We start from the raw sequence: 26,711 nt of genomic DNA, 5'->3' as shown, positions 1-26,711 counted from the left end.
ATATACATTTTAGTCACAGACGATAATCAATGATAATCATCTTGTCAACTAAAGTCTACCATTGATAAGGTTGTTCACAATTCCGAGAACGCATGCGCAGTGACATGTATTGTGGGTAATATGTCAAAGGTGAAGGCCTCCGAGACATCAACAAAACACGTCTGGACATTGTTAGGCAAATCGAGACGAAGGTTGAGACGAGAATTGCTTACAAGAGAGCTTCACCTTTGACCTTGCGAATGCGCACTCGGAATCGTGAACGGCCTTATAGTTAAAGTTCCAATCTAGCGATATCCCACAGGTCTGTGCTTCTTGCCTGTGACCAAGTCATAGTCATAGTCGTTTGGCTCTTCAGTGGGCGGCGTCGAGGTCTCCTCTTCTTCTGGGGTTTGCGGAGTGGTATAACCCACAAGCCGATACAGTTCGATCATTTTATTCTCAGTGTCCTGTTGTCTTTTCTCAAACAGCGCTAGCTCGTCTTCTAGAAGCTGTGACCTGTGTCTTTCCCTCTCCAGACCTTGCCCTAGCTCGGAAATGGTCTTCGACAGTCGCTTGATTTGGCGCTGGTACTTCGGCCTCAGCTTCTTCTCGTGAGACTTCGCCTCGTTCCGCGAGATCTCGCGCGTGAGGTCTCTGACCTGCGAGTTCAGGTAGTGATTTGAGGCTATGGCCTGCTGCAGGTCGGCCTCTAGGTTGTAAACTCTCTCCGTTAAGTTTGCAACCGTGTCCTGCATCTCTTGAGGAATGTCCACATCACCCCTCCGTTCGTTTGCCCTCCTGTTATGGAAGAGATTGGAGAGAATGTGCGAAGCAAACATCAAGGAGAGTTCGTCCTCGAAGCTATGCAGGTTATGTTCGCCCAGCCTGACCCAGTAACCCCGGTTGGGTGGCGAGGCGTCTCTCGGCTGCTTGAGTTCTCGCTCTGTGGTCTTCACAGCGGTCTTGACTCGCGTCCAAAAGTCCGTGAGAATTGTCTCCTGTTCAGAGACGTTGGGACTTGATGGCTGTTCAGCGGCGCAATCCGGGCAAAGTTGCGAACCGGCACAGAGGATGACGTAGTTCAGAGCTGTCGTCACGGTAAACATCGCGAGAAGTCGCGAGAATGTGGTCGCCATTGTCACCATAGTGTTTCCCAACTCTTGGAACAATTTTCTCGATAATGTATTTTGTCTGTAAGACTTTGCTCCTTCAGGAAAGTTTCACATCTCTGCTGGTAAATCCGTTCCAACACTGTTCAGCTGGGCATATACATCTCACGAGCTTCCTGTTGAAAACATTAAAAAGGAAAATTCGGTTACTTCTGGTATGAATATCAAGAAAAGTACAGATGCATAAAACACACATTTCTCGACATGTTTTCTTGAAGGCACATCCGTACATTTGACATGGCCTTGGCCTAGACGCAAATATTGCTGAATTTGCCAAAGGGCCTGCACATTTCGATTCGTTATGTACAGTCATTAAAATAACTACTTAGCAGTTGGCCTATATCAGGAAAAGGCTTTTTTGCAATATCGATTACAATCTGTTGAATCATAAAGAAATTCTTTTGAATATTTCAATAAAAAAACTTTCGCATTTTAGCTTTGACGCTCGGACTGCGGACTGTGCAAACTTTATGATAAATTATAGACACACAGACATTGTCAAATTTCACAAAAAGGCCTTTTTTCAATATCGATTCCTATCTGTTGAATAATAATAGAAACGTCTTTGAATATTTCAATGAAAAAAATCGCATTCTAGCTTTGACGCTCGGACTTGCGAATTGTGCAAACTTTATGATAAATTCTAGACACACAGACATTTTCAAATTCGTTAACGGTTGTTGAGCCACCTACTTCGTCTCTTTGACTCGTCAAATTGACAGGGTAATAAGAAAACACCGGCCCTGTTTCTGACACGGCGTCAGGAATGCCGACTATTTCGCCACGAGTCGCGACCTAACGGAAAAACAAGCCGGCCTCCTCACAAGTCGGAGTTGACAGGTAGTCTCTACCAGACTAACTATGCTGGATGTAGGGAGAATATTTGCCAGGGGAGTTGGCCACCATAGGGTTTCATTCGCTGGAGTTAAACTTCCCGTGCACTGACTCTCCTGTCCAATTATTCCCGTATTTGGGATTTCCCCTTTATTCCCCTTTTTCTGGATCGTAGAATTCGGTACTCTCCAAGCAGAGGAATGGGTCTGGCTGTTTTTTGACGTGTTAAAGGCCTTTTTGTCGGGCTTTATATTTTGCCTCGTTTTCTTCATGTCGGTGACAGAATAGAAAGCCCGACGCATAAAAAAACGCATAAAAACACGTCAAAAACCAGGCAGACCCATTCCTCTGATTGGACTCCATCATTGGAGAGTACCGAATTCTACGATCCATACCCCTGTTGGAAGGCCTGGTGGAAGCTAATTGGCATAGCCTCTACCAGGCTCCACAGGGCGCTGGAAAAAAAATGGCTAAATAGACGGATAACATGCTAGAGGTCGCAAATTGTAACTTCTTTGGTGGACCAACTCCTCTGGCATGTTATCCGTCTATTAGGCCAATTTCTACTATTTTTCTAGCGACCTGTGGAGTCTGGAAGAGGCTAACTTGACAGGCTTGTCCTCTAGTAAACCTAGAAGTTCTCGGTGCCAGTGGGAACTTAACAGTTTACCGACGAAGTTTGGTCTCCATTTATTGACCTGTCGGCGGGGAGCCGCTGCCGCTAGCGTTAACCGCGATATCCTTCCCCTATAACCAATTTGACAGGATGTTAGCGGGGAGAGAGATGCCCACTTACACCCACGTAATGGTTTGTCAAATAGAATTAGATGTTTATGGGGGAGTACGACCGATAGCGCTCATGTGCTACGTGCACCGACTAACCGTTTTCTATTGGACTTTTGAATCCAGTCTGTTGCAGTCTCGTTAACATGAGTTATTCTCTTTCAAAGTTTGAAACAAATTCGGCTCCTGCGGTTCCAAATAAGCCGCTAGGGGGCCCAAAACAACACGACCTACTCTCTTCCCCATGCTCAGAATTAACACTAGAATCAAATCGGGGAGTTCCGCTGCAGTACCGTAGAAAGTCACTAGGGGCCCTAAACTCTAATGATCTCGATGTCTCAAGAAGATCTACCCACATACCAAGTATGAAGACAATCCATCCAGGCATTCTTGAGTTAACGTGTTCACAGACGGACGGACACACACGGACACACACGAACGCTGTGCAAAACATAACCTGCTCGGCGAAGGTAACAAAAGCGTACGTACAAGAACATGATCAATTTGATACCGACTTACTCAGAGCACACTCATAACATAACTTTAGCAGTCTCATTTTATCATCTACATGTATGTACTTAACCCTTGATTTTATACTTAAAATATGATGCGGGATTTAAAACGGTATGATTTAAAAAACGACATAGCACATGAAACGTTGAAAAAAATTTTTGTCCAGGTTAACATGATGCCTTCGCTACCGAATTGCTCAGAAATTCGAGACCAATTTGTAGCAGTCTTTGTCATCACCTTTAGAGCTTGAAAAGGACCTGCATAATGTCACAGTTGAAATGTTTAAATTAGAAAAGTTCGTGCTTTCAATTTGTATTCCCGACATTTGTCTATGTAGAATATGTTCTGAAGATCTGACACCCCCCCATATTAGAGCCTGCATACGCGCACGTGTGTTGAAAAAAATGGAAAATTACTCCCCTTGTATATCATTACCACAGTTTCTGCAAAAGCAAACCGTTCCTTGTTAATACCTATTTAGACCATGTCATTCAAGTTTGCCTTGCACAACTGACAGACACTGCACAGTTGGTATAAATTCTAGCTTCATGAAATGGTGTTGACTGAAATTCACAATAAGATAAGAATATTCAGTCACGCGATGGTACCAAGAAAGGTGCAGGTGTAAACACACAAGGACGTCGTGTTGGGCATTAATAGTACGTTCATATAAATTTCCCCAAAGCAAGACAAAATGAATTGTTCAACGAATGTTAAGCGTCGCGTGTTCTTTTAGTCTTCATGTTTTCTTCTCTACAAAATAACAGCATAGTACCTCTGCCGTTGCACCTCAATGATCGTTATTTTCCTTCACAAATATACAAGTCAAACCAGCAGCACCCGACCCCCGGACATCGGCCCGTCCTTCCCCACCTACCCAGTCTGACGGAAGCATACCAGCCTCAAGCGCCGCCGTCACCGATCAAGGTAAAACAGTACAGGTCAGAGTCTTTGCAGACTCGCTATGGAATGACGTTAATCCCAAGGTAATGTACAAACACAAAGTGGCAAGTATCGTCAAATGTACAACACTACCAAGAGCTGCTGAAATGATCAACACATGCCAAGACACCACTACCGAACTTGTTATCATCCACGTAGGATCCAACGATCTGGATAATACAAAAACTCGACCCAACAGCGTGGACATATGTGTGAATCAAACAAGAAAGGTGATCGAATCGACAAGAAAGTCTTTTCCAAACGCAAACATCGCATTATCACAAGTCTTACCGAGAGGAATGCACATGAACTCCAAACTCAATATGAACATAGCATCATACAATGATGCCATTGAAAGGTCATGTTTGGACGACAACAAGCTGACATACATTAGGCACAGGCTCCTGTCGGAAGATCGGTCGCTTTACAAACCGGACGGAATTCACATCAAACCTGACACAGGCGTTAGCTTGATGGTTGCGGATGTAAAGCGCACACTACGGCATCAACACCAGGGCAGGAACCAAGCAGCACAGTACGTTGCACAACGCCAGCCGCCGCGTACCTGGCAAGAACCACAAAGGAAACACATGCAGCCGGACCAACGTCCCCCGCCAGGACCTATGCAGTCCCAGAGGACCCCGCCACCACCGTTCACATGGAGCTCAGCACACCCACCACCGTTCCCGTGGAGCCCAGCACACCCACCACCGTTCCCGTGGAGCCCAGCAGACCCACCACCGTTCCCATGGAGCCCAGCAAACCCACCACCCCCGCAGTGGAGCCACCAGACAAGGCCGGCGCGGGACGGGGCACGAGACAAACGTCAAACTGTGGAGACGCTGATGGACATGTTAAAGGACTTCCTGAAACATTGAAATGGTGACTAACGTCGGATGCATATCGAACAGTATTACTCAAGTATTCACTCAGGTGACAAAGTTCAGTTTTATTATTCAATCTAATGATTTAGCCTTGTTTAGTATGTAAATGTACATTACCATGTAAGGAAAGCCTACTTGTGATATAGCTCTTTTATTTGTACTTATATGTTAACTTGTATGGTCTTACTCTGCGCACATGTAGCAAAGCTCTTAATATTGTGATACCTCTGATTTCCCCCACTCACCGGTCTTGATCAGAGAATGTCAATTCCAAACGTAGCGCTAAAGTTCTGCTCTTGGAACGTTCAAGGTGGCCTTCGCAGAAAATGTCACGATGAAGAGTTTGTGTCTAGCTTAGAAGAACATGATTTTGTTTGCCTTCAAGAGACTTGGCTTAAGCCAGGCGAAAAATGTAGAATAGAATCCTTTAATTATTTTAGAAGTGATAGAGACCGAAAAAAGACCGCCAAAAGGAATTCAGGCGGGGTAGTTATAATGTTTAGAAACAAATTTATGAAAGGCCTTACAAAACTTCCATCAAGACATCCAGATTTTCTCTGGTGTAAGTTAGACAGGGCATTCTTTGGCCTAGAGCAGGATCTGTTTGTCGGATGTGTGTATTTCCCACCGGAAAATTCATCGTCCCCAGAAACGAAAAATAATTCCCTCTTTGATATCCTACAAGAAGACATATGTAATTTCTCCAATCAGGGAAATATATTACTGCTTGGTGATTTAAATGCCAGAACAGCGTCCCTGCAGGAGACAGTAATTCAAGACGATTGTCTGAACCACGATTTCGTAGATATGAAAGAAGACATGCCTCACAGGTCGAGCTTTGACAAAGGGATGAATAGATATGGAAATAACCTAATTGAACTTTGTTCAGCAGCCAACATGATTATCCTAAATGGCCGAGTTCCAGGAGACCTATCCGGTAAATTTACCTGCCACAAGTACAATGGTTCTAGCGTGGTTGATTACTTCATTGTTAGTTCGGAAATTCTCCCCAAAGTCCAATATTTGAAAGTGAATGATCTATCTGTGTTTTCAGACCATTGTTTGCTTACTTGTTCAATCTCAACAAATTATTCCCCGTACATCAAACAAGTTCATATCCCAACACATCCTCTGCCGACCAAGTACGTCTGGGATGATGACTCAAAAGCAAAATTCTCAGAAGCGCTCCATAATCCATCAACATTAAATGACATAAAAAAGTTTATGGATAAATCATTCTGCAGCGCGGACAGTGCAGTAAAAGAAATTACCGGCATTATCACACATGTGGCCGACAAATCCCTGCGAAAAGTCACCTTCAGGAACAAAAGAAAAAAGAAAAAGATATGGAAACCATGGTACACCCCATCATGCGCCTCTCTAAAACGCAAAATCAATAACTTAGCTTCTCAGTTCTCAAAATGTCCATGGAGACTCGATATTCGCCAAGCGTATTTCTGCAATCTAAAATTTTACAAGAAGAAAATCAAAACAGAAAAGCGACTTTTCAACGAAAGGAAATGGCACAAGCTAAGCAAGCTCAGTAAAGAAAATCCACAAAAGTTCTGGAGGGAGTTGAAGCTACAAAAGCAGGATGAAAGTGATAAACAGGACATGGACCATAACATTAGCCCCGAAGAGTGGAGAACTCACTTCAAAAATGTAAATGACCTCGTTGAAAGTAACGAATCTGATAAAGATTTTCATCAACATGTTTCCCAGGTGAATCCTGAACTTTTAAAGACGACAAACAAAAACAATGATACACATTCTGTAAATAACAAACCCACAGACAATATTACAGACAACATTATCCACAATCTAGAGAAACTAACAGAAAAACCTCTGGACTCCGACATTTCAGCAGAGGAAATTATAAAGGGGCTGGGTAAATTGAAATGTAGCAAAGCATGTGGAACAGATTCTGTCTTAAATGAAATGTTGAAATATAGCAATACACAACTTATACAACCATTGCGAAAACTCTTTAATATAGTTCTTAACTCTGGAAATTTCCCACAACAATGGAGCCAGAGCATTCTCGCACCAATACATAAGAGTGGCAATGTATCGAACCCGTCAAACTATAGAGGAATTGCCATTTCTAGCTGTGTAGGCAAATTATTCACACTTATACTGAGCAACCGTCTACAGCGACTTCTAGAAAACAACAATATTTTGTCCCCCTTTCAGTCTGGATTTCGAAAGGACTTCCGGACTAGTGATAACATCTTTGTGCTGAAAACTCTTATAGATAAACAGCTATCTGTACCCGGAGGAAAATTATACACATGTTTTGTGGACTTCAGAAAAGCCTTTGATTCTGTGTGGAGAAATGGTTTATTCTACAAAGTCTTATCCTCAGGTATCGGTGGAAATTTCTTCAAAATTCTACAATCAATGTACAGTAATATAGAATATTGTGTGAAGACATCCCATGGTCTCTCAGATTACTTCAAATCATCTTGTGGTGTACGTCAAGGTTGCAATTTGAGCCCACTCCTTTTTAATCTATTTGTAAATGACCTTCCAGCTACATTAACATCACCATTATGCGACCCTATAACCTTAAAAGATACTCCCATAAGTAGTCTCCTCTGGGCAGATGACCTTGTGCTCGTTTCACAATCAGAAGCAGGTCTGAAACAATGTCTAGAAAGACTAGATACATTTTGTTCCACTTGGAAACTATCTATTAATAGAGGAAAAACCAAAGTAATGATATTTTCCAAAACTGGGCGAGCTAGTAACAATAAACGCTCTCCCTTTCAATCACAAGGACAAACTATAAACTTCTCAAACTGTTACACATACTTAGGAGTAGACATCACACCATCAGGATCATTCCATCGTGCCAATAGACAACTTAGAGTTAAAGCACTGCGGGCCTCTTTTAAACTTAAATCATTGCTGGCATCAAATCATAATCCGTCAATTTCTCTCGCTCTAGATTTATTCAATAGTCTCGTCAAGCCGATTTTGCTCTATTGCGGGGAAATACTGGGAACAAACGCTAAAGGAAAAGAGCTCATCTTCAAAGGAATAAAGGAATATCCGAATGAAAATATTAGAGAACAAATATATAACATCCTTTCCCCGATACTGGGAACAGATGTAAATACTAGCATACTAAGGGCTACCCGTGTTGGAAAGAAAACTGATATATCAACTATCCGTCCTGTTCTTGTTCGATTTAGGAAATATACTGATAAGCTGAATGTTGTATATCAATCAAACGTATTGAGAAATCAAAATGTAGTATTAGAACAACCTGCTGTTTCTTATGAGATTCCCGATTTAGAACATGTATTGATTAACTACTGTAAGATATTGCTTCGTGTTCCTAGAAGTTCTGTTAATGCTGCTGTAATAGGAGAGTTAGGTATGTTTCCGCTTTATATAGATACTCAAACACGACTGATTAAATATTGGCTAAGATTACATAATATGTCTAACGAAAGAATTGTTAAAAAAGCATACGACACTGCTGTTATACAAGAACACGATTGGAGTACCCATGTACAAGATATACTGTCAAGACACGGTTTCCAAAATATTTGGCTAAACCCTAATGTCAACGCCAACTATTTTGGTAACATGTTCAAGGAACGTCTGAAGGACACATTTCTTTCCAACTGGAGACAAAAGATTGGGAGTTTTAGTAAACTTGGAACATATTCGAAAATTAAGACAACCTTCGCTCTGGAGAATTATCTTTTGACAGTTCAAAACAAATCCTTTACAAATAGCATAACAAGGCTGAGAATTGGTGCGCATTGCTTAGAAATTGAAAAGGGTCGTCACAAAAATATACCAGCCGAAAAGAGAATGTGTCCCACCTGCAAAGAAAATATTGAAGATGAATACCATTTCCTTATGATATGTCCATCTTATAATGAAGAAAGGAAAAGACTGATGATTACATGTAAGAAGGAAATAACACTACCTGGAACAAGTAGAGAAATATTTAATGTACTTCTGTCATGTCCTGACTCTGTATCTGTCTACCTAGGCCAATTCATATATAATGCTATGCAAAAGAGAAGCCGTGCCATAACGTGAAATATATCACGCCATTATCTTGTGTATCGAGTAATGATGTTAGGTTAGTGCACTAGTATAGATAGTCTGTAGTTGTTGATATTCCATGTTATTTGCCGTACATTGTACCTGATGCAATTGTTGTGCAATAAACTTGACTTGACTTGACTTGACTGATCGCCTCACAGACACAACCACATTAAGGCACCCTCGCATCTTCCAAAATTGGCCCTAATGATGACTGCAATCAATGCAAACCTTCCTAAATCAAAACGTGTATGTGTCGCGACTCCCAATCATATTTACCCCTATCATCACCTCTCCTTCTCGTCTAATTACACATCTAATCTCGCTAACGAGGCTTGATATATTTCAGGTTTGATCCCGGCCAGGCTAGACCACTAGACGGTGATCACACTGCGACCTCCCTGCGATCTAAATTGGATTTGTGCAACCCTTGATTTTATCATTGGAATATCATGCAAAATGTAAATGAGTATGACTGAAAAGACACAAAACGTAAACATGTTCGTTTTTTTTATCCAAGAAATTCAGCAAGGTCGCCGCCCTAGTGAAAAGGAGGTATTATACCTCCATGTGCCACGACCTAAAATTTGACTGATCAAAACGTGTATGTGTCGCGACTCCCAGCCATATTTACCCCTATCATCACCTCTCCTTCCCGGCTGGTTACACATCTAATCTAGCTAACGAGCCTTGATATCTCTCGGCTTTCATTCCGACCAGACTAGACCACTAGACATCGATCACGCTGCGACGTCGCTGCGATCTAAAATGGATTTGTGCAACTCTTGGTTTCATACAAAATGTAAAAGTATGACTGAAAAGACAACAAAACACACAAAGCGTATATATAAACTCATTATATCTATGAAATTCGTTAAGGGATCTGTCAAATTATAGGTTGCAGACCGGTCGCAGCGAGGTCGTCGTCTAGTGGAATTGGGGTATAATCAAAACGTGTACGTGTCGCGACTCCCAGCCATATTTACCCCTATCATCACCTCTCCTTCCCGGTTAGTTACACATCTAATCTCGCTAACGAGGCTTGATATCTCTCGGCTTTGATCCCAGCCAGACGTGACCATGTGCCGCGGATTTTCCGGTCGGCGTGACTAAGGTAGGAAATATGGCTTCCCAGTAGAAATCAGGGCTCCCGGTTTCCTCAATGTCAAACATTATCAGTGAGGAAAAACACGCACTTCTGTGCAGGTGTTCATTGAAACACTCATACCCCTTTCCACTAGGGCAGAGACCTCGGTAAAAACTAAAACTTTGACAGAGCGCTGAGCGAATTGCATTGATAAAAATCATCAGAAAAGTAATATTTTGCTGCTTTATGTGTTTTGTTGTCTGTATTACAGTCATATTTCATAAATTTGGCATGATGTTCCAATTATAAAATCAATGGTCACACAAAGCTAATAATTGAGGTGGCAGCGATATTGTAGTGCGATTGCCATCTAGTAAATCCATGCACTTAATGAATGCATAATCAAACACATTTTGCGTCCTTATGTTTTCTATGAAATTCTTATCAAAGTTCATGTTTTTCCACAACATTTATGTGCATTTTTTATGCATTTGCCGCTTGTCATTTAGCATGGTTTTACAATTTATTACAAAACCTTAACATTGATCATTGACTGATTTGACAATAGCCAAATACAAATGCACAGTGCATTGGCTAAACTTTAGACAGGTTATTATAACAAACGTTACATTATAAATCAAGAATCAGTGTTTCCCCTATTTTGTTCACCTTAAAATCGAACATATGGGGGACCAGTTTTGTAGACACAGGATAATGTAGATAAAAAGTTTCTCTTGTTGTTTTACCAAAGTGTAGATGATCTGTGGCATGACCCCGGATGACCCCACAGTCATAAGGTCCCCTATACCCTGCTATGTGAACAGCCCTGGCCTGTTCTGATCAAGAAGATACCCGGCTGTCTTGGGAGGCAACCACTAAATGTGGACGTTTCTACTCTAGTGGTCAAAACTTTCACTTGTTGTTTTACCGAAGTGCTGGTCATTTGTGGTATGACCCCAGTTGACCCCACAACCATGAGGTCTTCTAAACCCCGCTATGCGTTCCTGTTCTATCTAAGAAGATACCCAGCTGTCTTGGGAGGTGGCCACTAGAATGAACGTTTCTAGATCTAGTGGTCAAACGTTCACTCGTTGTTTTACCGAAGTGTTGGTCATATGTGGTATGACCCCTGGTGACCTTTAGAACCATGAGGTATCCTGTGCCCTGCTATGCCAACAGACCTGTTATCCATGAGATAATATTCAGCCGCCCAGGGAAGCGACAACCGTTCATCTATGACGATAATTCGGAGCGAAGGGTCAACTGCAGGTGTTCGGATCCACCCGAATCTTCTGCCAGTCCGAGTTTTACGGAAGACAGTTCTATCAAACCGTCCCAAAATGTTCAAAGCGTACACCGACACTGGTCTCCAAGCACATGTTTAAGGGCAAACTCACTTCGTTTTCCTAGCTGTCTATTTGTAGTAACAGAAACTGAGAAAGCTTACATTAGCCATAGAAAGCGTAAAGATTTTACCTCCAAGTATCTTCTTCAAAAACGTGTGTAGGCGTGCGTGTCTGTGACAGTTACGGGACTGACGGATACAAATCATGAATGGATCTTCTTGCGATCGTGGATATCACATTGACACATTGGCACGCTGGCGGCGTCGCTGCGTCCTAAACTGGATTTGTGTTACCCTTGAATTTTATATTGGGAATATCACTCAAAACATACAAGTATGACCAAAAAGACAACAAAACACACAAAGCTTAAAAAGATTCGTTTGTTGTCGATGAAATTCGCTGAGTGCTTTGCAATTCGATCGGCCGCAGCGACGCCGCCAGCGTGCCGCGTATCCAGTGAGAGGGGGGCTTGACCGCCTTGCTGTGTGTTTTGAAGCGGTTACAAAGTGGTTTTCACACACACAAATCTTCCTTTAGATCTTCAAACGTCTGAATTCCCTGTTTCGTCTTAATTATTGAAGTATGTCTGAAATTTGTCTGAAACAGACATTTCCTTTGGTCGAGACGAAAGCCATCTCAGCTGACACGTGTTGTTTACCACATCAACATGTTTTCCTGTTGTTCAACAAACAATGGACGCTGTTTGTTTACCTCACGACATTTTACCGTCTCTTAGAGGAAAGACAGAAGAAGACAAAGGTAGTTAGATGCTAGCCTCTACCAGGCCCCGCGGATGGCTGGGAAAATAGTAGAAATTGGCCAAATAGAGTGAATTGCAGTATGCTAAGGAAGTCGGCTCCGGAGCTCCGGAGAGAGGGTCCAATCTGCAATTCTGGAGCCTGCAAATGAAACCCTGGCAAATATTCTCCCTATAGCCGGCGTAGTTAGTCTGGTAGAGACTAGTTAGATGCTACACCAACCGTCAATCAATTTAGGAGGCTATATGGAAATTCTTTAGCTTGCAAACAAGCAAAGTAATACGGGGTGGAGCGGTGCGATGTTACACAGAAGCGGTCGACATGACTCAAAGAAATAACCCCTGGGTCAACTTTGACCAGACGAAACTAACATGTTTCACCGTCTTTACATAGACTCAATTTTCTCTAACGATGGCATATTGGTAAAACCCTTGCTCTACTATGTTCAAGTTCATTCACCTTTGTTTCATTAGTTGATGTATGTTCAATCATAGATAGAGTAAGACCTATCAGGATTCATGATCGTTACCATGACCATGAAAATTGATTACAAAAAGCTTTTAACTGACGTGAAACAAACATTTGCGATCAATCATTAAGGTATGCCCCTCTGCTCTAACTGATGAAAAGTGGGAACAAAATCGGATAAAATTTTATCGTTACGCACCTATCAAACGTTATCATCATTACCATCAAATTGTCGTCAGGACAATTCAGACGTCTATATAAAAAGAATACTAGCCTGGGGGCCATTCTTCGTAGAAACCACTGTCTCAGTCGTTTCTCTAACTAACCAAGCGAAAAGATATTGAGCCAGCGGTTTAATACTACGGAGAATGGCACCCAGGCTAAAAGAATACAACATTTTGGTATAAAACCCTGGTTCTGCCAGATCTTTCCTTAGTCACTGACGAAAGATAGCGGATGCTGTCTGAAACGTCTGACTGTTTCAAAATCTTATCCAGTTGCTAGAGTAACTACAATTTTTGGCGTAACAATACTCACAGTTTACAGGAGTGATTTGTCCGTCTGTTGTAATCCAAAGCAAGACAGCTCAAAAGATTACGTTGACACGGGTGTCGCCTGGCCTGTTCAGAGGCCGAGTAAAAGTACTATATGTAGGAACAGATCATCCGTACGGCCGCCCTATCCCATGGACCTACCGAAGTGCTAGCTGTCCAGATGGATTTTTCCTCGCCCCTCTACCAGATGGTATTTGCTCCCAACGTCTGTTATAGGGCTGGCGGGAAGGAGGGAGGCCACGTGATTGGCAAAGGCCAAGACCTTTCAACATAGGAGTCATGCGAAAGAAATACTGTATCCTTATTCTGTGGGTCTCAACACGCAGACTCTTCTATATTAATCACAGTAGTCTTAGAACCCATGTTTTAGATTAGTATTTGATGTTTATTTCCTATATGTACATTATTACAACCTTTATGATTGATAACTTTATGGTACAACAATTATACAAGGTACAAAGTATGGCATCTACTGATAGAAAATATCTACAGTTCCATAAGACTAATCTACATAATACAAGAGTGTGTAGTATGGGATAAGAATGGTCTTTTACAATCATTGGAGGCATTTCTAATGTCTAGATATTCTTTGATATATTTTCCTATGTATGCCATGTATATGTGTATACCTGTACTTAGCCCGATAGGGCATACACATGTACATGTAAATGTTATCATGATTCACTAATCTAACTATGCCTTTGATTGTCATTTGTAACTCGTCCAGGCTGGTTTAATTAAAACGCGTAATTGTCATTTAAGTCTAGCTTTTTAATCTAAAATAATTAGTCTACATTTTTCAAATGTCTTACGAAACCCGCATGCTTCGTTAGTGACTTGAAAGGACCGGTGGTAACTGCTGGGTATGAAGTGGACACAAGAGAGTAGAGGTCCACTCGCTCATTACGTCAAGACACCTTTCCTTTTCAATCCGCGATGTTTTGAAAATTACACTTACTCTTCCACTAGAGGATGCGACCACTGGGCGACCAAACATTTGAAAGATCACTCAACGACATACATAGATTTCATGACTTTTGTGTATGTTATGTTGCCTTTTTCCTTAGACCTCATATTTCAATTGTAAAAATAAAGGGTCACAAAATCCAATTTTGACCACTCACTCATCAACTATTTTCCAGGTATATTCACACACGTTTTGCGTGTTTTGTTGTCTTTAAATTACCATACGTTGACATCGTACATCATATTCTAATTGTAAAATCAAGGGTCATACAAAACCAATTGCAATTTGATTACTCACTGATCAGCTGTACAGGTATATTCACACACATTTCGTGTGTTTTGTTGTCTTTTGAGCCATACCTTTTCATAAAGCATCATATTCCAACAATCAAATCCAAATCATGGAGATCCTATTTTAGTCGCTCACCGATGAGCTGTTTTTTTAATACAGGAAGCGTTACATTCAGCCGTACCCGTATTGTGAGAACACTCTGGTCCCTTGTGCCCCCCCTCCCCCTCTTGTTTAGTCAATTTAACATCATCCATCATATTCCATTTATAACATCCAGACATCATACAGATCTATTTTTGATCATTCGCCGATCAACTGTTTTCCATGCACAATCAACCCTAGGCTACGCGGTTTAGTCAGAACACTCCCGTGTACGCCCCCCTCCCCCTCTTGTTTGGTCATCTGGTTTTCCGCTTGTCAAGGTCACGTCGCGTTTGTCGGTCATGTTTGGCCCCCTGTCGATACCAGACCGCTACATTGTATCAAGTTCTGTCACGTCTCGCTAATTGGCCACACTTTCGTGTTGACAAACACACACACATTGGTGTGTACTAGTAAACAATCTGGGTGTGGAAAATGATTCATCTGGTTTACCATAACAAAAGGTGCTGGTGACTAATGACAAAATCACGAGAACGCCTCTGCGATAATTTGTGATAGAGCCAAACGCCCTTTTCTCAGGATATAGAAAAATACAAGTCCAGGTCAAAAGATTTAAAAAATACCCAGAACATCTGCTGCAGTACCAAGGTCACATACCAGGGGGCCAAAAATCAACCTTGATCTCCGTCTTCCAAACATCAACCCACTGAATATCATTGTAATCCATCCAGAGGTTCTTGAGTTATGCTGACGACAATAATCTAAAAACACACACGCCCCAAAATCTCCATTTTTCAAGGCGATAAGCATATTCACACGAGTGAGAATGCCATGTTTGTGAAAAACTCTGCATATTCTTTATACATTTTCATCTGAGTAGTGAGAGGAGAGGCGACACGGAGAGAGATTTGGGGGAGGGGGTGAAAATTGATGCATGCGCGGATGTCATCCATGTAGTCAAATCAACATGGCCTTACAACGTTCGAACAATTCTGAAACTTCCACTCTACCGTTGTGAGTGTTTTTCCATGTTCTCAAATCGACCTAGCGGACATCACAGCCGGGTGGTCCGGCGTGGGAACAGTGGGCTGTTGTTATAACCACGGTCAAGGTTGGCGGGTTAGTGATGGGGGAAAACTAAGGGTGCTTTGACTACTTCAACTTACAAAGATAAGAAATATGACGTTGAACGTAAGTAAAACAAATACAACTGAATCTTATGAAGCTATGTATACAATTTGGTCCTGATTAGTGATGGCTGAGAAGTTACGATGCTTTGACTACTTCAATACACAAAGATAAGAAAAATATATGACGTTGAACGTAACTAAAGCAAATACAACTGAATCTTAGGAATCTATGTATACAGTTTGGTCTTGACCAAACCGTCATATTTGTATAAGAATAGATGATATTAAATCAGCATGAACTTTCCCCTAAACGTTTTCATTATAATCGAAATGCCCTATTTCATTACTATGCAAGCAGCAGAGGATGAATTAAGGAGGAAACAGTTAATTTCTTCTAAGTGGCGCCCTTTTTCTGACGGACGCTGTGACGTTACATGTATTAAAGCCGATAGACTCCATGAAGGAAACTGAGCTGTCAAGAAACGGGTGCCAAAAAGATAACGATTTCCTCCTCCGACTTCTGCTTGGAGAATACATGTAGCCTCTACCAGGCTCCACAGGTCTCCAGCCATCCGCGGGGCCTGGTAGAGGCTAGAATACATGTACTATTTCATCTCTAGTGGCAAGACTGTCCTCAATGCACCGCACTCCTGTCTTCCGCTGTGCTCCGGTAATAGAATCTGTTTTACTGTATTATATCATAAATGTCGCCTAAAACAATTACTTTTTATAGATTTCCGCCATTTCGCCTACCGGGGGAACTATAGGCGACAGTTGAGGGCCTACGTGTGGATGCTGCTGCAAACATACACATTGCCGACTGATTAAAGCAGCATGTCGTCAGCGTTTATTTTTCACGTCTTTTGTTTCAACAACTCCCACTGGATATCAGACAGACAAGTGTTACAAATACTTACCCGATATTTGTTGTTGTAAATCAGATCTTGATTGGACGATAACATGTAAAAACCGCCACGATAAATAATCTTACATATGATAAATGGGATGATAAAGAGAATAGTGGTTGTTGTGGGAGGGGGGCGAAATCATTACAACCCCCGATGTGTATCAGTCCGACAAGTGTTACAAATACTAACCCGGTATTTGTTGTTGTAAATCAGAAATTGATTGAACGATAAGATGTAAAAACTGCCATGATAAGTATATCTTACATATGATAAATGTGATGATGAAGAGATACATGTAACTCGTTGTTGTGGGAGGAGGGTGGGCGAAATGTCATGTAATCAAGGGGGAGGGCGATTAAGATGTCAAAATTCAACACCATAGTAAAGGGGGCGCCTGTTGAGCTGTCTATGGATTAAATGCGTACAGAAATATTTCATGACTACAATTGAAACAAATTTGTGTTTTGTACCGTGTTTTTTGAGATGTCACCTTTTTTACTCTCCAAGCATAGGTTTGTGGGTAAGATTGTGACCTTTCTATCATATGCCCCGTTTTTTTGGGAGAGCGGGCATATAATTAAAAGGTCACAATCTTCCCCACCAACCTCTGCTTGGAGAGTAACGATTTCATGGAGGAGAGCAAAGACACTGTCACATTTACCTGTTTTTCTAAGGTCTGTTGAACAGGTGGTCAAAGAAATGACAGTTTAAACGAATAGTAATAGGAATGGGATCGGAAAATCAGGACAATGAGCTTAGGGAGCTGCAGAAGACTATTTTCCGCAAATTCTGTGGACTGACGGGGAGTTTCAAATCCACAACTACAAGCACGGCGTTGAACAAGCTCGAATTTACAACCACAAGCACCGCTAAACATAAATCTAGTCTACCCTCCAGACTAACAGGAAATACCTCTTCATGAGGGAAATCTACGCGAAAGATCTCAGACTTCAACAAACCACGTGTCGAGTTAGTGTCAAGAGTTAGGACACAGGATATATCGGAGTCTCGCGCGTAGTTTAAAAGTCAGTATACAGTAAATGCAGAAATGTTCGCGGGGATTTAATTTCGCGGCAGGGAGAAAATGGTGTGTTTGCGGTGGTTTTGAGGTTGCGTTTGAAACAATAGTAGCGCTACAATCACACAATGGAACAGTTGTTCAATGTGGTTTTAAGTTCGCGGTATAGAGTTCACCGGGAAAACCGTGAACATAAAACCATCGCGAACATTTCTGCATTTACTGTAATACAGTATACGTCCGTACATCAACAGGTGTGCGGCCTGAGGTGTGGGTGGCCGGGGGGCTTAGTCGTGACCTTGGGAGGACAGGAAAGGTTTTTCCTGATCCATAGTTTGTTTTTACTTCATCAGTTCTACATGGGGTTGTGGTACAACAGTGCGTTAAAGTGCAGTACCAGAAACAACCGCTAGGTGACGCACCTCAAAGCTAACACTAGTGCTTTCGTGGTGTTATTGCTATCATGATGGTGTATGTATTTGTTTGTTTGTGCCGTATATTTAGCTTCCACAAAAGAATTTGTATAGTCTCAAAGATGGTCTGTTCATTTGCTTCCCTAATCTCCCCCCCCCCCCCGAAAGAAAAGAAATGAAGCCGCCAGATGTTTTCCGTTGTTCATTACTTGAAGTGAACATTTAAAAATAACGACCACACAGCCGGGGAACAATTGTTAACTATCTGTGATTATACTAATAATTGTAATGATGGTGATTAACAATGCCTTAGAGTAACGCTGACTTTGACCATCCTGGAACAATTAGAGAAATGTGCACCAAATGTGTTGTTTTGTCTTCACAGGGAAATGAGTCACTACAACCGGGATTAGTTATCGGGTTCAAGTTCATCTGAAACACATGTTTCCATAGTAGTCGGGAGTATGCAATATTGTTTTTTAAGCCACACAAGCTGACCACCATAGCGTTGATAGCCTCTAGGACTTCATAACATGTTGCAGCAAATGGATATTACACTGTGAACGGGATATGGAATGAACCACTACTAAAGAAGAGACAATAGAAACAGTTACGCCAAAAATAGCTGTCTCAAGCAACTGAACTGGTTAAAATGTTTAAATTTCATCCAGTTGCTTGAGTAACTTTTTTTGGCGTGTCTTATTACCTGGATGTCTAACCTTCATCAACGTAATAGAAACAGTTGTTTTGTCGTTATCTTCTCGACTACAAGAAAAAGACTTTCGTCTGATCCTGCAATTCTTGTTTTATCTTCATTTTATCTCACTTCAGGCCTTGCTTTTCTTTGTTTAATTCTTGTTTGTTTATCTTTTTATCTTGCATTGCCTTTGTGGCCTGCAAAGGAAGAGGATGTCATGCATAAAACCTGGTTGGGCGGCCATGTTAGACCAAGAAAATTGATGACAAATCTGGTCATGCCCACATGATGCCCGAGATCCAACTTTTATATGGACTTGATATCAATACTTATAACCAATGACAAAACCCGCCCTCCAGGTAGATAGCAGATACAACAGGTCATAAGACATGTTACAGGTCTGTTTTCGAGGATGGAAACACTTAGCCTCGCTGCAGGAGTCACACAGGGCACTTCACCCCCTGCCCTCGCCTCCTCTAGCCTCGAGCACTAAACAGAAACCCCGTCATGTGGTTTACATTTCTACAAGTCCCTTTTCTACCTTGAGGTAAAATTGATAATATTTCTGACCTAGCATGAAAGCGGCGTTGGACTAAAGAGAGAGTTGGTAGTAGTATTTTCCAAATTTCTGGATCAAAAACGGTTTTGTAACCTGGGTGGCATCCTATTTCTATCGCTACCCTTTTTTTTTAGGATAGCGAATGTAGGAGCCCCAGTAGAAATAGAATGCCACCCAGGCTACGGTTTTGATATTATTGAGATGAATAAGACTGTTGTACGTTCGTCATGGGAAAAAATGAATCCTGCAATACATTTCATAAAATGTAGGTGTATGATATAGATAACGATAAAAAGTATGCAGCTAAACATATCTATAAGAATCACCAATATCATTAGATATATTGGAGATTGAAATAGTAGATGTTTCTTATAGGTGTTCATTGAAAAGAAAGAATGGCAGTGGTGTAGAAAGGTAACCCTCTCTGCACTCAAAATCATTGGAGAGGCCAAGACAGATGAGCGAAATGTTACCAACACGACTGAAACAGAGTACAGTAGCGGCCAGGCCGGGGCAGCAGTACGACATGAGAGTCCTGGTACTGATTAGTACATCTGCCGGCCCTACAGGGGTAATTTCACGCAACATGGCGGGAGCTGTGGACGTCCCGTGCAGAAGTGATGGTTTTGAGAGGGAAAATTCTTGATGCTATCAAAAACTTTCATTTTGAAAGATTCGACACAGGGTTGTGAAAAAAGTACCCATCAACTGCTCTACTCAAAGACTCAAACTTGCACTGATTGTCTACAAAAAATCCACAGTTTCCTGTGTACAATCTTACAACTACATACACGGACAGGTGTGTTTCTACAATCGTTGCCATTGTTATTTCTTAGAAATAGCCCATAGGAGACATGGCTTGAAAATCAAAGATAGAAATAAATACGCGAGTTCTGTAACATTTTTGGACGTCTGCTTATAACGTTACGAAACGCAACAGACAATTCATCGCTACATCTAGAGTATGGTAACGTTATATAGTACAGTATATAGCTATACCATAACATGTTACATAAAATGATTGATATTGCAAGTTCTTTTGTAGTGCAACTGAGTCGCCTTATCTCATTTCATGACATAAGATGTGTAAACTTACATGCTTCTGATGCTGTAGCTGCCCAGTGTTGAGACTCCGGCAGTTCCTGTTATATCGGTAAGTCACAGAGATCCAATCAGAAGGTAATGTACAGCACCGACTGGGCAACAAGCCGGTCTGGCTGGCAAATGAAGTACAGTACTACTAACACGTCGATTGCAGTACCAGGATGAATGGGAGGTTAGAGTTGAGGGACGTTTCATTTCATCTTTGATACGAGGCAGCAGCTTCATGATAAAGATTCGCGGTAATCGCTGTAAAAACCCAAATTCGAACCCGCGCCGATCCCGATCCGCAAGCTTGAAAATCCAACGCGCTATCCACTATGCTAAAAGGTTCGGGCCAGTTAGACTGGTCAGTTAGTCGAGGTTGATCTCCACTGTTACATCGTCTTGACACATGTATGAAAAACACGTAAATTTCTAAGACACTATCTTTTGAAAACCTGATGTAGTTTATATACTAATATAGATGTCTTCCTTATCATATAGCCTTGAAACATAAGAGGCGAGTAGCACAGTCTCCTGGCATCGAAACCGGGCCCGCCAGCGCACAGACCGCACGGCATAACCGCTAGGCTAAAAGGTCCGGACCAGTTAGACTGGTCAGTTAGAGGCGCTTGAACCTTACACTATCTCAGACTCCCTCTTTTCTTAAAGGCAACCAAAGCAATATTAGGGCCCAAAAATGGAAATAAAGAAATGCTGAAATCTTTTTATGGCAGTGACATTTACTAACATCGTTTAGCACATTTGCGTAATAAATTCGTACTTTAGCATTTTAAAACCGCGCAAAATCGTGCGATGACCCCCTTAGTTTCGTGAGCCTACAAAAACTCCGGCCACGATTTTCAGTGAGTTTTCACATCACAACAACGTCGTATTTTTGCATTATGGACGCTTTTATTCATTGCGATAGTATTATTTGAATTAACCATGGGTAGAAATGACTAGATAAATTGACTCTCAACATCCGATTTTCGGGCCCTAATATTGCTTGGGTTTCCTTTAAAGTTACTGGCGCTGGGACCCCACTGACTGTTACAGCCTACACATATTAGTGCATTGCTGCTGAATGAAATGAACAGTCCACTTTTCTGCTACACTTTATGTTGTACATTTCGTGACCTGTGAGACTGGGACAAGACATGTATCTTTTCAAATTCTGTAGTATAATATAGATAGATATTTTCATGATTATGTAGACTACCCAAAACGCGAGCCGTAGCGAAGCCGCATTGTACATCGACTAGCTACGACTTGCATCGATCATGCTTCATCTCAAATCAGGATGCCTTGAAACGAAACGAATAGACTTACATATTTCTAGTGCTTCGCTCCTGAATGAAATGGCCAGTCCCCTTTCCCGTTAGCCGGTGGCGACATCTAGGGGGCCGTCACGCCAAATTTCAATCAGTGTCTCCATGGTTCTCCTCTAGCGTCTGATCACTTCCGACCGCTCTGGCTCCCGGTGACAAATTCTGCCGGCGCGGAGACTGGAGGGTACCGAAGGGAGTTACAGACCCGAGAACGGATTCAATAACCAAGAATGTACGCGCCTACGCAGAAAAAGTAACATTTTGATATACTAACTAACGTCTAGGTCGTTTTGGGGAGGGAAAGTCACAATTCATCGTTTTTTAATGGAATGCTATACGCCTCTGTTGTTTGTATTGGCAAGAAGGAAGTCTAGCCAGAGAGGTCTGACTTCCTCAGAGGTTGCAACCACTTTGGTAAATGAAGACCACGTTCCATGGCTTATTGTTCGTGGTTCCTATCTGTCTGTCTATCTGTCTGTCTGTCTGTCTGTTTGTCTATCTGTCTGTCTCTGTCTCTCTCTCTCTGTCTCTGTCTCTCTCTGTCTCCCGATACCTCTCTCTGTCTCTCTCTGTCTCTCTTTCTCTCTCTCTCCGACCGATGCATAGGATTGTAACTTTATTATGTAAGTATACAAACTTCTCCGCACAGTTTGCAGAAACCCTGTTTGACTGAAGTGAAAGAGATCGAAATGTACTTTCATAATTTGGGGGCAACACATCATTTGATCTCCATAGTCCCCTGTACATTAATCATATAATCGACCCAGATCTTTAAAACCACTTTTGTGTGGTAAATCAAATGTCAAATCATGTAGAAAAATGTATCTCGGCGATGATTGGATCAGGAGTGTGATGAGTACTCTGGGAACGACGCGAGGGAAATCACTGTTCCAGTAAGAAATAAGATTTAGCTTTAGGATCATTTAGAGCAGAGGTCGGTCGCGAGTTTTACGATGAGGTTTTGAGCTATAGAATTGGGTCTGATACATTGAACTGATGATTAATATGCCATAAGACATAACACCGTTAACTGATTACAATCTGTTGTAAATTAAGAAGCAGGGCTCTAGCCAGCTTAACTTTTTCCGTCATCCCAATTCCCATTGACGGAAGGAACCTGCAAAGTACAACGACACGCTTGAAAATGAGGCGGTCGCCATGGGCAGGGATTGTGCTCTCTACGGTTCCAATTTGTGCCGGTCGCGGTCGCGTTGGACGGGTGGTCGCCTTGGACAGGCCGCTTGATGCTTGTGCTTGGAATCGAGAAAAAGCGGTCGCCATAGCCAGGTGGTCGCGTTGAAGAGATGGTCGCCTAGGCAGGTTTGACTGAATGACGAGAAAGGAGGAACAACTTGTGTAGACACTTTTGCATCTAAAAGGTAGGTGGCGCTTTTCAGCTTAGGCGCACTGTGCACGTCGCTGTCGTGGACGACAACTTTGAACTGAGAAAGACAGTTTGCTTACAAAGTAATTCAAACAGATGCTGTGATTTTCGGGAGCGGTTCAACGCTTTTAGGACGTGCTTTTATGTCCATTTAATTCCTGCAGCTTTTAATGTTTTTTATTCAACAAAACACGGCGTTATGTAATGCCTGGCTTTTCTGGCAGTCCCAAGCCCAGTCAGGAAAGCCTCAGTCAGAAAATACACGAATTTCCTCACTTCACTCAGGTGAATGAGCACCTAGATTAAGTTAGGGGCGTTTTCGGACAGGACGTTGAATGAAGGTCCGGCGTTTGAAGAGTCTCAGCCAAACCTGTCTCCCCCCCCCCCCCCCGCATCTGCTTGGAGATTTGAAAAACGCCGTATACTACAGCGTGCATTTAAAGCTACTGGTACTTGTGAATCACAAGCCTTCGCACTAATATCCAAGCAGATATTGGAAGCCAAGATCGTGACGTTTTCTTACTCTCACTTTTTGTCAAAAACGGCCTTCCAAAGAAGTTTTTATGCCATACCTGGGCCGCAAAAACGTTCGATACGGGTGTTCCGGACCGGGTGATAACTTTTGGTTTCCATAGAATATTTAGAATGCGTTTCGTGTGCGCTGGGTGCGCCGCTATCGAAAATTCGAATACTGGATTCGGGCGCTGAATTTGTGCGGCTGTTACAATTTTTCTGTTCGATGAAACCAACTTTTCTCAACTTCTGGCGCATTTTGCATTGAAACGTGTGTTTTCTTGGGTGGGTATGGGCTGGAACCTCGGGTGATACGGAATACCCCGTGATGTATTCTATATATATAACAGAAAATGTACGTCTTTACTCTCCAACATCTGCTTGGAGTAGGAGATCACGGTGACTCCAGCCCACCAACAGCGTAAGACACGAGTTTATTTGTTACCGGAGGATAAGTCCCCGCACCCTTACGTGGGAGAAACCCGGCTAAACGGCGGATTGTATATTTGCACGGACCGAGGATAATCCTCTACACGTGGTTCAGGACATGAGCCGTTTTCCTGCTCATACCAGACATACTAGTACGTGGACAGTGTCACGGGGAAAAGATCAGGGCAGTGGCGTTTGGATTTGATACAGAAAGGTTCAGTGAACGGTTGTTGTCCTAGATAGACTGGATGTCGTCTTTCTTTCTTGACATGCGACAACACAACGCCATATCCAACTGTCTAAGCAGGTTGTGGCATTGAGGACATTTTTTCTGTAATCATAAGGGGGAAAAGCTTGGACATAGTTCTGAGCAGTGGCATTTGAATTTGGTACAGAAAAATTCAATGAACTGCTGTTGTCCTACATGTAGATAGACTGGATGTCAGCCTTGTTAGGTACCTCAGAACCTCTCGTGGCCGACTGTCTGAGTGGACTTTAACTTGAGAAGGATGGCATCCAGGCTATATTTGATAATTTGAGCCTGCACCTGTCCCAGGCGCTCTTGTATATTGCGTAGTTCTAATATTCCTTAATGAGATTTGACAAATGTTAAGGCGCAAAGTAGCCTAGAAATACGCAATATTATATTTAGAATAGTCCCGTTTAGTTATTCTGTAGGTTTTATTCGATATGTTTAAGTAGTATGAATGAATGAATGAATGGTTTATTATCGTCAATAAATCCTCTACACGTGAGAATTATTGAAGAATAGACATAGGTTGTGAATCATCCTATCTGTACATTGACATACATTGTAACCAATGCAATTGTAGAGCAATAAAGTCATTCATTCATTCATTCATTCATTATATTGTAGAACCTCAAGGAAGACCCTGATACAACGACGAATCAGTACAATGATTAATTCTCTAGTAGATATCTCATTTCCCGTTTCCTGCAAGTCATTTGTAAATTGTATAGCTATGAATGTCTACAACGTAGTTCCCATACCTATGCCTGCATCAACTTCGCCAGATAGCTCAATGATACGAGATTTGATGTTAAAATGTATATATTCCTGGCAATTATCCTATAATCTGTAGAAGATCACAGAAGAGTGGGGTAGCGCCACCAAACCTATACGGGTCCTATACAGCTACAATGTAGGCCAGTGTTGATTAACGGTAGAAGACCAAGACCCCGGATTCACGGCATTCTGCGCATCAGGGTGAGGTCATGATCTTCAGCAGTCCAGGGATCTATTTTCTCGACCGTCAGACGTCCCAACGACGTGTGGGTACTCTATCTACAGACTTCACGACGTGACGACGACACGTTACATCGGAATGTCATTTGTCAAATGGCTCTTCCATGGCAATTCTCTAGATTTCTCTATTTTTTCATGACAGTGATGCACGATAAAACACATTGCTACATGCAATGTTAAGGTACTACACCCAGCTCACTGTAGATAACCTTGAAAGTTTGCTCATACATGTAGTATAAAAATAAACATTATCTCCTCATTGACGAAAACGTCGGATGGGCGTTTGAAACGTTTGAGATTTAAATTCAGTAATCTAGTAGTAAATACTCTATTTCATTCTTTTTTCACGTGACCTGGCTGTCACAAACGTACACGTCATATAGAAGCAATCTTTGAGTGGACGATTGAACTCTGTAAGAAAATCAAGTATCCAGCAAACCATCTCCGAATATCTGCTTGTAAATGATTATTACACAATACACAATGATGTACTTTCCTGGGATAAAAGGATTTTCAATTATATTCATTCCAAGCCTTATCATTTCAGGTCTATATCGGTATCTATGTTGCCAGAGTTTCTCCCAATGTTTCCCAAATACTAACAAGATTAAGGGTTGTTGTTCCCTAAGTGTTTACGCTGAGATTTGTGGAGATTTGGAACTTCTAATGGAGTGTGTAATGATGGACTCCTTACAGTAATCTTAGAAAACATTTCAAGCATCGTTAAACTGTAAGTGATAGTGCTTGACGTAGTCTATGCTGACTTTTACGACTTTAATTTTTACGCGGTTCGTCGCTTGTAGGTTTGAAGCACTCAAACTAATGTATCAGTAGGCTACAGAGGATAAAAGATAGAGGCGTTCCACTTTGGATACTAGTATCCTATGACCCATTACGATTTCATTACGCTAATGTTTCTAATTCGTTTGCATGTTTTCTGGCATGTTCTAGAAATCTCTCTAATCGACATTATTTACGAGTTCAGGGAACCGAGGAGTTCAGAGTCCAACACTCTACAGTCTTGGGTCCGTCAAGTTATTTTTCTTCTTAAGAAACTTTTTCCTACTTGATATGATTTAGATAACATGCAATTTATGAAGTGTCCTTTGTACAATTTCCCGATTTTTTTTCGCTTTTTACAAACAATTTTAAAAGTACAGAGGCCTAACCGTTGGAAGACGAACCTTCTTGACGCAGCGACGTCACAATAAGGTAAAGAAATAGGAAAATATTA

At 41.8% G+C, this 26,711-nt stretch overlaps 2 protein-coding genes across 2 annotated transcripts in view; one reads left to right on the top strand and one right to left on the bottom strand.

Moving 5' to 3' along the window:
* Positions 1-218: 218 nt before the first annotated feature.
* On the bottom strand, positions 219-13,474 carry LOC136426603 (uncharacterized). Its single transcript, XM_066415282.1, has 2 exons — positions 13,369-13,474; positions 219-1,264 (listed from the first exon to the last, which is right to left on the bottom strand). The coding sequence occupies exon 2, from the start codon at positions 1,122-1,124 to the stop codon at positions 285-287; it is 840 nt and encodes a 279-aa protein (XP_066271379.1). The 5' UTR covers positions 1,125-1,264; positions 13,369-13,474; the 3' UTR covers positions 219-284.
* The window catches only part of LOC136426601 (uncharacterized), a 76,781-nt gene continuing 54,252 nt past the window's right edge, over positions 4,183-26,711 (top strand). Inside the window, exon 1 of the mRNA XM_066415279.1 lies at positions 4,183-5,153. The gene's annotated coding sequence lies outside the window, so the exon portion shown is untranslated. The remainder of the gene's footprint in view (positions 5,154-26,711) is intronic.

This window comes from Branchiostoma lanceolatum, chromosome 2 (assembly GCF_035083965.1).
Source record: "Branchiostoma lanceolatum isolate klBraLanc5 chromosome 2, klBraLanc5.hap2, whole genome shotgun sequence".
NCBI lineage: Eukaryota > Metazoa > Chordata > Leptocardii > Amphioxiformes > Branchiostomatidae > Branchiostoma > Branchiostoma lanceolatum.
The sequence above is the reverse complement of the archived record's forward strand: the minus strand, read 5'-3'. Positions and strand labels throughout refer to the sequence as shown.